This window comes from Theropithecus gelada, chromosome 19, assembly GCF_003255815.1.
Source record: "Theropithecus gelada isolate Dixy chromosome 19, Tgel_1.0, whole genome shotgun sequence".
Lineage (NCBI taxonomy): Eukaryota > Metazoa > Chordata > Mammalia > Primates > Cercopithecidae > Theropithecus > Theropithecus gelada.
In genome coordinates, this window is record NC_037687.1 from 37,247,440 (window position 1) to 37,259,044 (window position 11,605).

At 40.5% G+C, this 11,605-nt stretch overlaps 1 protein-coding gene across 2 annotated transcripts in view; it reads left to right on the plus strand.

Annotated features, from left to right (window-relative positions):
* LOC112612115 (pregnancy-specific beta-1-glycoprotein 3-like) overlaps positions 1-3,840 on the plus strand; it is a 74,161-nt gene extending 70,321 nt beyond the window's left edge. The window contains exons 6-7 of one of the 2 annotated variants that reach the window (XM_025366237.1): positions 1,838-1,921; positions 3,796-3,840. In XM_025366237.1, the coding sequence (XP_025222022.1) occupies positions 1,838-1,890 (53 nt within the window). In that variant the 3' untranslated portion in view covers positions 1,891-1,921; positions 3,796-3,840. Of the gene's footprint in view, positions 1-180; positions 249-1,837; positions 1,922-3,795 lie in introns of those variants that run through there. The other variant, XM_025366238.1, reaches the window with a different exon arrangement.
* Positions 3,841-11,605: the final 7,765 nt, after the last annotated feature.

An 11,605-nucleotide genomic window follows, 5' to 3' on the forward strand; every position in this document is an offset into this window, starting at 1 on the left:
TTGAAGCAATTGTGAATGGAAGTTCATTCCTGATTTGGCTCTCTGTTTGTCTGTTACTGGTGTATAAGAATGCTTGTGATTTTTGCACATTAATTTTGTATCCTGAGACTTTGCTGAAGTTGCTTATCAGCTTAAGGAGATTTTGGGCCGAGCTAATGGGCTTTTAACTTTTTTTTGTAGAGAGAGGGTCTCCCCTGGTTACCTATGCTGGTCCAAACACCTGGCCTCAAGCAATCCTCCCATTGTGACCTCCCAAAGTGCTAGGATTAAAATATGACCCACCATGCTCAGACTCCATTTTCATATCTGATTTTAGTAATTTTAATCTTCTCTCTTTTTTTCTTAGTTAGTCTAGTTAATGGTCATCAATTTTGTTGATTTCATTTTGAAGAATCAACTTTCATTTCATTAATTACTATATTCTTTTTCTACTCTCCATTTTATTTTATCTACTCTAATCCTTATTGTTACCTTCATTCACTGTGCTTGGGTTTAGTTTGTTCTTCTTTCATATCACGAAGTATTAAAGTAGGTTGCTGATCTGAGATCTTTCTTCCTTTTTTAAAGTAACAGTTTACAGTTATAAATTTCTTGCACAAGACTCTTAACTTCTCTGAACCTCTGGTTCCTCACCTGAAAATTGCAATGAGAGAGCTTTCTTCATACCATTCTTTTAAAGGTTTAATGTAGTCAATGAAACAAGATGCCACACACAGAGTAACCAATGTCACCTGCTATATTAATACCATCGTCATTAGCTTTGAGGTCAAATAGTCCTAGAATCAAATGTCAGATACAGCTATTACTAGCCATATGACACCAGGAAAGTTTTTACACTACTCTAAGCCTCTGTCTTTTCATTGGCAAAATGGAAATAATGTCTACCTGACAGGGTTACTGTGTGAATTAAATGAGGTACAGGTAAAGTATTTAGCACAGGTCCTGGGACATAGGACGTGCCCCTCAACAGTACCTATTTCCATATACATATAGAAAAAGAGGTACCACGTAAAACACTAGGACATGGTGACTGACTACTTGTGGGAGAGAAAGGGAAAAAGCTAAGTACAAAGAATCAAGCCTGGTGTGTTAGTTTTTACCAACTGAGATGCATCCAGGATGGGATTAGACATTTAAGATAATTTATCAGGGAAGACACCTCTGAGGGAATGTGGGGCAGGAATGAAGGTAGTATGGGAGAACCCACAGACCACTATGCAAAGCTGACTCCTATGAAAAAGAAAGAAAAAGAATTTTTAGGTATCAATTCAGTTCTAAGAGAGTTTTTGCAAGGCTGATGGGGAGTCTTCCAATCAGTCACCCATGAAAGTTAAAGAGAGCCTCAGAGAAATAGGCTTGCTTTCACGCCCTTGCTGGGAACCTGTGGGAAGGAAGCTTTCTGTGCAAGGGAGGTGGTGAACTTGAAACACAGTGACCTGGGCCTTCTGTCAATCAGGTCCCTGCCACGGAGACCTGGCAGGGTCTCATTCATGGCTGTCACACAGAGACACTGAGAAAAAGATGCAACCATGAAAAAGTGGAAAGGTGGAAAGTTCTAATGACATAGAAAATAGCAATCAGCCTTTCTCACATCTGAAAGCTTTCTGAAATATCTGAGTGCAGTAGAGAACTGACAGAGGACTGATCACCAACCTAGAAACATGGTGAGAGGGTAAAAAACTGCAAGAATATAACCATCTCCCATCAATTTTCCAACAGAAATAATGCATTCCTTGAAGAAACAATTATAGAGTACCTCATGTTACATGCTTGTTCCTGAGGCGCTTCCCTGTAAAATAACATCATCTCCATTCCTTTTCATTTCTTTCCATGACAGCTCCTTCAGGAAGAGGACATATTCCTGGCCTTAATCCCATATATCAGCCGTGATGTCATTTCTGTATTTCGGGAAGTCTGGCAGGTATGATGGCCTTTTCTCCTGTCCTGTTTCCTGCAGGGCTGACTGCCATGCTTGGGAGCAGGAAAAGACTTATTGGCCTGTATCTGGGACTGGATCTCCTCCTTCTTCCACTAAACTCCTGCTTCTCAGCACTAATTCCTGCAGTTCCCTTTCTCCCTGGCCTTTATGCTCCCTCTACCCCTATGTCTTTTAGACATAATTATCTCCAGCCTCTGCTCATTTGTTTCTCAGATTCACATGAGAAACACAATTTCACATTGTGAAACCCTCTTCATTATTTTTAACATCTCTCAATAGTGTAGTTCTATCCATTCCCATAAAGCTCAACCACTTCTCAAAGTGCTGCTTGACTTCTTGTCTCCAGACTTTGAAACCTTCCTTGCATATGACTGCCTCATTAGCTTTCTAAAATCTAGTTAATGCACTTAATCAAGAATCCCCAAGGGTTTACTCTAGCCTATTTGGTAAGTTCACAGTTCTCTATTTACTAATCCTTCTCACTTCCTTTACCTCTATTTCCTAGTATAATTCCTCCATCCTAATTAGAACTGTCCTCCGACACATCCCTGTCGCTTCACCCATATATACATAAAATTCTTAGTGCCAATGCTATGCCTAAAAACAGGGTGAACTCCCCTCCACCATCTGCACTACAGACTTAACCACACCCTTCACCACAAGCAATCTCCGACCTGGTGGAGAACAAAGATTTTATGAATAGCCTGTGACCCTGAGAGTCAGGACACAACCTATGTGAGGTTGAGACCTTTTCCTGGTGACCAATTCATGTGTTCAAAAAAGATACAGAAATGAAGTAGGCAAGGTCCCTACCCCAGGTGACATAAAGCCTAAGACAGGAAATGAGACCTGAAAATAATCATAATACCAAAATAGAAAAAAAGTGAAGGCCACAAGAAATCAGAGAAATGTGATGGGAAATATAGCTACACATTGGAATCACTGGAAAACATTTTTAAAAGTGGATGCTCAAGCCCCACCCATGAGTTCCAGTTTAAAGGTCTGGAGAGGGACCCAGGCACTGGTAATTTCTAAGTCTTCCCTGACACTACAAACATGTAATGAGGATGGAGAACTCTTGTTGTAATAGGTAGAACTTAAAACTAAATCAATGATTTTCAGCTAGAAGTACTGGTATTACCTAAGGACCTTTTTCAACATACATAAGACTACACTTTTTTGGCCCTAATTATTAATGGGCTACACCAAGAACTCAGTAACCCAGTTGGGAAACAGAAGCTGAATGGAAAAGCCACCTTATTTGATATGTTAAAATATATATAAAGCATTTTTAAATGAGTGATAAGTGATGCTAAACCTTCTCTAAATAATATTTATGGGAATGTTAATAATATGAGTATTCTAGGCTGGGTGCGGTGGCGCACACCTGTAATCCCAGCACTTTGGGAGGCTGAGGCGGGCAGATCATGAGGTCAGGAGATCGAGACCATCCTGGCTAACACGGTGAAACCCCATCTCTACTAAAAATACCAAAACAAACTTAGTCGGGCGTGGTGGCAGGCGCCTGTACTCCCAGCTACTCGAGGAGGCTGAGGCAGGAGAATGGCATGAACCCGGTAGGTGGAGCTTCCAGTGAGCCGAGATCGTGCCACTGCTCTCCAGCCTGGGCAGCAAGCAAGACTCTGTCTCAAAAAAAATAAATAAATACGTTTTAAAAAATGAGTATTCTAAAAACTATATGAAATTTCTGGAAATCGAATATGTTATCAGTAATAGTGTCATGTGCCACAGAAGTAACTAGATTTCTATGTGAGCTGTGTCTTTACCATAATAAACCTAATGAAAATCAAATTAGATTTTTAACCACAGTGATTTTAAATATTTGTCATTCCCAGACAGTTGGTTTGACTCCTCCTCGAAGTATTTACAATCAGCTACAGTCCAAAATTGCTTTTTCTTCAAGGAGATATATGGAAAAGACTCTGACAATGACTCTTGAATGCAAGTTTCTGATAATTTCAAGATCATACCACTGGACTCTCTGAGAGCTGTTGAAATTTTAATGAACAGGCTGATACCTTCATGAAATTCAAGACAAAGAAGAAAAAAAACTCAATTTCATTGGACTAAATATTAAAAGGATAATGTTTTCATAATTTTTTATTTGAAAATGTGCTGATTCTTTGAATGTTTTATTCTCCAGATTTATGAACTTTCTCTTTTAAGCTATTTATACTTTACAGCAATTTGGTAAAGTACAATTTTATAAACAAAAATTGAAATATTTGCTTTGGCTCCCTATCTGAGTGCCCCAGAATTGGGAAACTATTCATGAGTATTCATATGCTTATGGTAATAAAGTTATTTGCACAAGTTCCGTAAGAATCTACTCTCTTTATAACAGGATACATTTGAAAACATTGCTTATATTACCAAGGTTTTGACTGGGATGCTCCATTTGAGAATATACATAGAATAAACTCATAAGGAATGCAGGCAAATTCTGAAGTTGGCCTTGGTTTGGCTTCCTAGTCTCAAGAGGTTTTTGAAAGTTTAATCTAAGAGTCTTATAAAACTTCTAGCAAAGCAAAGTTTAAAAAGATCCTCTATGGTCCATTGATACTCTTGCTGCACTTAGGTAAAAAATCTAGGCAAGTTCGGTGAGACTCAACCTATTTTGCAAATAAATTCATCCTACTGCAATTACCTTTGGTAAAAATAGAGACTCCTATATAGAGAAAAATTATGTTGGAAAGAAAAACTGTAGTACACCTGTTACCAGACTGAACCACTGTTCATTATCTTTGAGTATTTTTAATCCACTGGTAGACTGGACTGTACCCTGAATTCTTTTAGTTCTTCCAATTCAATTTTCTCCAATGAAATCATTAAGAACAAGAACAGCTCTGTTTCTGAAGCCATATAATCTGGAGGTGGACAACTCAATGTAAATTTCATGGGAAAACCCTCATGTCTGAGGAGTGGGCCACTCAGAGCTCACCAAATATTCAAGACCATAACTTAGAGAAACTTAAACTGCAAACCACGACAACAAGTTGATGACCTTACATTGTGGACAGCTTTTCTCAAGATGTCAGAACAAGATTATCAATCATGATGAGACTCTCACCTCTCTTAATTTGTCCTTGCTTATGCCTGTCTCCTTTGCTTCCCAGAATAATGCTGTAGTTAGGATTTCACAAGAAGTAGCTTCTGAGAGTAAGTTAACAGTGTCAGATATATCACATCAACCACGCTTTTTTTTTATTTTTAAGATGGAATTTCTCTCTTGTTGCCCATGCTGGAGCGCAATGGCACAATCTTGGCTCACCACAACCTCCGCCTCCTGGGTTCAAGTGATTATCCTTCTTCAGCCTCCCTAGTAGCTGGGATTACAGGCATGCGCCACCACACTTGGCTAATATTGTAATTTTAGTAGACGGGGTTTCTTCATGTTGGTCAGGCTGGTTTTGAACGCCCAACCTCAGGTGATCCGCACGCCTCGGCCTTCTAAGGTGCTGGGATTACAGGCATGAGCCACTACACCTGGTCCACACATTTTTACATAACAAGAGATCCTTTAGTCCACCCCAAAGCTGATGTTAGCTGCATCTTTAACACAACTTTTTCCTCAAATGTATCGAGTTTTTTTTAGGCTTCCACTTCTGTACTTGCCTATTCTTCTCACTCTCTGTTTTAATTTAACATAGACATGCAATGCTAGAAAATAGAATTGCTCTCTACCAGCTTAACAGGGGGGAGCCTGTGCAGTTTCTGACACTTCTTGTTGCACATGGATAAATACATCGGGTTCTAATAGAGACTCAATTGTAAAAATCAATAAATGTGCTGCCTGGTTAAAATGACTAGACTCTTCTGGCTTCTTCTTTATTCTGTTGTAGTTGGTTTGCATCTTGCTTAAGGTGCATACTCCAAACTCTTGATATCTTCGTCCTGATAGTCATACTGGTAGTCTCCCTCATGTGGTGCAATCTACGAACATTTTTACTTCTGTGCAAATATTTGTGATCAGCCATCCTTCAAATATCAAATTGTTTCTCTTGGGCTGGAATTCAAAAACTCAAAGAAATGTGTGGTTTATGGGCCAGAGGCAGTGGCTCACATCTGTAATCCCAGCACTTTGGGAGGAAAAGGCAGGCAGATCACAAGGTCAGGAGTTCGAGAACAGCCTGGTCAATATGGTGAAACCTTGTCTCTACTAAAATTACAAAAATTAGCCTAGTGTGGTGCTGCACACCTGTAGTCCTGTAGGGAGAACTCCTGAAACCATTGCTATGGAATAAAAGATGAAATGCTCCTGATTATTGTAAATACAAAATTGCATGCAGGATTGTGTAAAGACAATGCCAGGTTGGGCTGCCACAATGAGCCAACAGTGCGTGATTGGCTTCCCCATGCAGAGAGCCTATTAATGAATGTGTACTCAGGGAGATTTCACACCACCAAGATTCCTATCCCAGAAAAGCAGATGTTCATAGCTCTGGGAATGGAATGCAACCCTGTGGAGAGCCTATAAATGGACACATGAGGGGCGCCTGTTCATATGGATAAGATAGGGTTATAAACGCCCTTATCTTGCCACGGCTCTTCTAGGTCTCTTTAGAGTTAAGACATACTCCCTTCTGATAATTTTTTGGTTTAGCCAGTTTTCTAGCTTCACTTCCTGTTTCTACTGATTGTTTGCAACCAGCTTTGACTGCAACTGTCACTGCTGATTAATATCTTGCTAATCATAGGTTATGGATAGACTGTGTTTCTGTTTTAAGGCTCTGTTAGAAAATGCTGGTGCACACACCATGTTGTAAATTCTTATCTCTGTATACTCTACTTCTGCATGCCGATGTTATGTTAAAGAATTACTTCATCCCAATGTGATCATCTCACTTCAGAATCAAACCCCCCTAAATCCCTCACTAACCTACCCCTGCCCTCACTAAACTTAATAATAAATGCTGGTATATCCAGTGCATTGGCGGCACCACAGGACCAAAACGTAATCACCACCCCTGGACTCAGCTTTCACTATCTTGTGTGTGTCTTTTACTTCTTGACCTGCCTATCCACCTGGGAACAAAGAAAGAGCCCTGTTGCATTGTGGGCTGCTGGCCAGATCCTGCAATATAATCCCAGCTACTTGGGATGCTGAGGCAGGAGAATTGCTTGAACCAGGGAGGCAGAGGTTGCAGTGAGCTAAGATCGTGCCACTGCACTTCAGCCTCAGCGACAGAGTGAGACTCCATGAAAAAAAAAAAAAAAAAGAAGAGGGGGTGGTGTCAAGATGGTCAATAGGAACACCACCAGCCTCCAGCTCCCAGCATGAGCAGCACAGAAGATAGGTGATTTCTGCATTTTCAACTGAGCTACCAGGTTCATCTCACTGGGGTGTCTTGGACAGTGGGTGCAAGACAGTGGGTGCAGCCCAATGAATGAGAGCCGAAGCAGAGTGAGGCACTACCTCACCCAGGAAGCACAAGGGGGATGGGAATTCCCTTTCCTAGCAAAGGGAAACCGTGACACACAACACCTGGAAAATTGGGTCACTCCCACCCAATACTGTGCTTTACCAAGAGTCTCAACAAATGGCACACCAGGAGATTATATCCCGTGCCTGGCTTGGAGGGTCCCACACCCAGGGAGCCTCGCTCATTGTGAGCACAGCAGTCTGATATCCAACTGCAAGACAGCAGCAAGGCTGGAGGAGGGGCGCCGCCATTGCTGAGGTTTAAGGAGGTAAACAAAGCAGCCAGGAAGCTTGAAGTGGGTGGAGCCCACCACCACTCAAGGAGGCCTGCCTGCCTCTGTAGACTCCACCTCTGGGGACAGGGCATAGCCAAACAAAAGGCAGCAGAAACCTCTGCAGATGTAAATGTCCCTGTCTGACAGATTTGGAGACAGTAGTGGTTCTCCCAGCATGGAATTTTTTTCGAAGAATGGACAGACTACCTGCTCAAGTGGGTCCCTGACCCTGAGTAGCCTAACTTGGAGATATCCCCCACTAGGGGCAGAGTGACACTACACACCTCACATGGCCAGGTACACCTCTGAGATGAAGCTTCCAAAGGAACGATCAGACAGCAACATTGGCTGTTCAGCAATATTCACTCTTCTGCAGCCTCCACTGCTGATACCCAGGCATACAGTGTCTGGAGTGGACCTCAAGCAAACTCCAACAGACCTGCAGCTGAGGGTCCTGACTGTTAGAAGGAAAACTAACAAACAGAAAGGACATCCACACTAAAATCCCATCTGTAGGTCACCATCATCAAAGACCAAAGGTAGATAAAAGCACAAAGATGGGCAAAAAGCAGTGCAGAAAAGCTGAAAATTCTAAAAATCGGAGCACCTCTCAACCTCCAAAGGAATGCAGCTCCTCACCAGCAATGGAACAAAGCTGGATGGAGAATGATTTTGACAAGTTGAGAGAAGAAGTCTTCAGACAACCAAATTTCTCCTAGCTAATGGAAGAAGTGCGAATCCAGTGCCAAGAAACTAAAAACCTTGAAAAAATCTTTGACAAATGACTAACTAGAATAACCAAAGTAGACAAGCCCTTAAATGACCTGATAGAGATGAAAACCACGACACGAGAACTACGTGACAAATGCACAAGTTTCAGTCACCGACTCGATCAACTGGAAGAAAGGGTATCAGTGATTGAAGATCAAATAAATGAAATGAAGCAAGAGAAGTTTAGAGAAAAAAGAGTAAAAAGAAATCAACAAAGCCTCCAAGAAATATGGGACTATGTGAAAAGACAAAATCTATGTATGATTGGTGTATGTGAAAGTGACGGGGAGAATGGAACCAAGATGGAAAACACTCTGCAGGATATTATCCATGAGAACATCCCCAACCTAGCAAGGCAGGCCAACATTCAAATTCAGGAAATACAGAGAATGCCAAAAAGATACTCCTCGAGAAGAGCAACTCCAAGACACATAATTGTCAGATTAACCAAAGTTGAAATATAGGAAAAAATATTAAGGGCAGACAGAGAGAAAGGATGGGTTACTCACAAAAGGAAGCCCATCAGACTAAGAGCGGATCTCTCAGCAGAAACACTACAAGTCAGAAGAGAGTATGGGCCAATATTCAACATTCTTAAAGAAAAGAATTTTCATCCCAGAATTTCATATCCAGCCAAACTAAGCTTCATAAATGAAGGAGAAATAAAACCCTTTACAGACAAGCAAATGCTGAGAGATTTTGTTACCACCAGGCCTGCCCTACAAGAGCTCCTAAAGGTAGCACTAAACATGGAAAGGAACAACCGGTACCAGCCACTGCAAAAACGCCAAAATGTAAAGATCATCGATGCTAGAAAGAAACTGCATCAACTAACGAGCAAAATAACTAGCTAAGATCATAATGACAGGATCAAGATCACAAATTACAATATGAACCTTAAGATAAGTGGACTAAATGGTCCAATTAAAAGAAACAGACTGGGAAATTGGATAAAGAGTCAAGACTCATCAGCACGCTATATTCAGGAGACCCATCTCACGTGCAGAGACGCACATAGGCTCGAAATAAAGGGATGGAGGAAGATGTACCAAGCAAATGGAAAACAAAAAAGGCAGGGGTTGCAGTCCTAGTCTCTGATAAAACAGACTTTAAACCACCAAAGATCAAAAGACACAAAGAAGGCCATTACATAATGGTAAAGGGATCAATTAAAGAAGAAGAGCTAGCTATCCTAAATATATATGCACCTAATACAGGAGCACCCAGATTCATAAAGCAAGCCCTTGGAGACTTACAAAGAGACTTAGACTTCCACACAATAATAACGGGAGACTTTAACACTCCACTGTCAACATTAGACAGATCAACTAGACAGAAAGTTAACAAGGATATCCAGGAATTGAATTCAGCTCTGCACCAAGTGGACCTAATAGACATCTACAGAACTCTCCACCCCAAATCAACAGAATATACAGTCTTCACAGCACCACATCGCTCTTATTCCAAAATTGACCACAGAGTTGGAAGTAAAGCACTCCTCAGCAAATACAAAAGAACAGAAATTAAAACAAACTGTCTCTCAGACCACAGTGAAATCAAACTAGAACTCAGGATTAAGAAACTCAATGAAAACGCACAACTACATGGAAACTGAACAACCTGCTCCTGAATGATTACTGGGTACATAACGAAATGAAGGCAGAAATAAAGATGTTCCTAGAAACCAATGAGAACAAAGTCACTACATACCAGAATCTCTGGGACACATTTAAAGCAGTGTGTAAAGAGAAATGTATAGCACTAAATGCCCACAAGAGAAAGCAGGAAACATAGAAAATTGACACCCTAACATCATATCACAATTAAAAGAACCAGAGAAACAAGAGCAAACACATTCAAAAGCTAGCAGAAGGCAATAAATAACAAAGATCAGAGCAGACCTGAAGGAGATAGAGACACAAAAACCCTCCAAAAAAATCTATGAATCCAGGAGCTGGTTTTTTGAAAAGATCAACAAAATTGATAGACTGCTAGCAAGACTAATAAAGAAGAAAAGAGAGAAGAATCAAATAGAACCTATAAAAATTGATAAAAGGCATATAAACACCGACCCCACAGAAATACAAACTACCATCAGAGAATACTATAAACACCTCTATGCAAATAAACTAGAAAACCTAGAAGAAATGGATAATTTCCTGGACACTTACACTCTCACAAGACTAAACCAGGAAGAAGTTGAATCCCTGAATAGACTAATAACAGGCTCTGAAATTGAGGCAATAATTCATAGCTTACCAACCAAAAAAAAGTCCAGGACAAGATGGATTCACAGCCGAATTCTGCCGGAGGTCCAAGGAGGAGCTGTTACCATTCCTTCTGAAACTATTCCAATCAATAGAAAAAGAGGGAATCCTCCCTAACTCATTTTATGAGGCCAACATCATCCTTATACCAAAGCCTGGCAGAGACATAACAAAAACAGAGAATTTTAGACCAATACCACTGATGAACATCGATGGAAAAATCCTCAACAACATACTAGCAAACAAAATCCAGCAGCACATAAAAAAGCTTATTCACCATGATCAAGTGGGCTTCATCCCTGGGATGCAGGCTGGTTCAACATACGCAAATTAATAAATGTAATCCAGCATATAAACAGAACTAAAGACAAACACCACATGATTATCTCAATAGATGCAGAAAAAGCCTTTGACAAAATTCAACAGCCCTTCATACTAAAAACTCTCAATAAATTCGGGATTGATGGAATGTATCTCAAAATAATAGGAGCTATTTATGACAAACCCACAGATAATATCATACTGAATGGGCAAAAACTAGAAGCATTCCCATTGAAAACTGGAACAAGACAGGGATGCCCTCTCTCACCACTCCTATTCAACATAGTGTTGGAAGATCCGGCCAGGGCAATCAGTCAAGAGAAAGAAATAAAGGGTATTCAATTAGGAGAAGAAGAAGTCAAATTGTCCCTGTTTGCAGATGACATGATTGTATATTTAGAAAACTCCATCATCTCAGCACAAAATCTACTTAAGCTGATAAGCAACTTCAGCAGAGTACAAAATTAATATGCCAAAATCACAAGCATTCCTGTACACCAATAACAGACAAACAGAGAGCCAAAACATGAATGAACTCCCATTCAGAATTGCTTCAAAGAGAACAAAATACCTAGGAATCGAACTTACA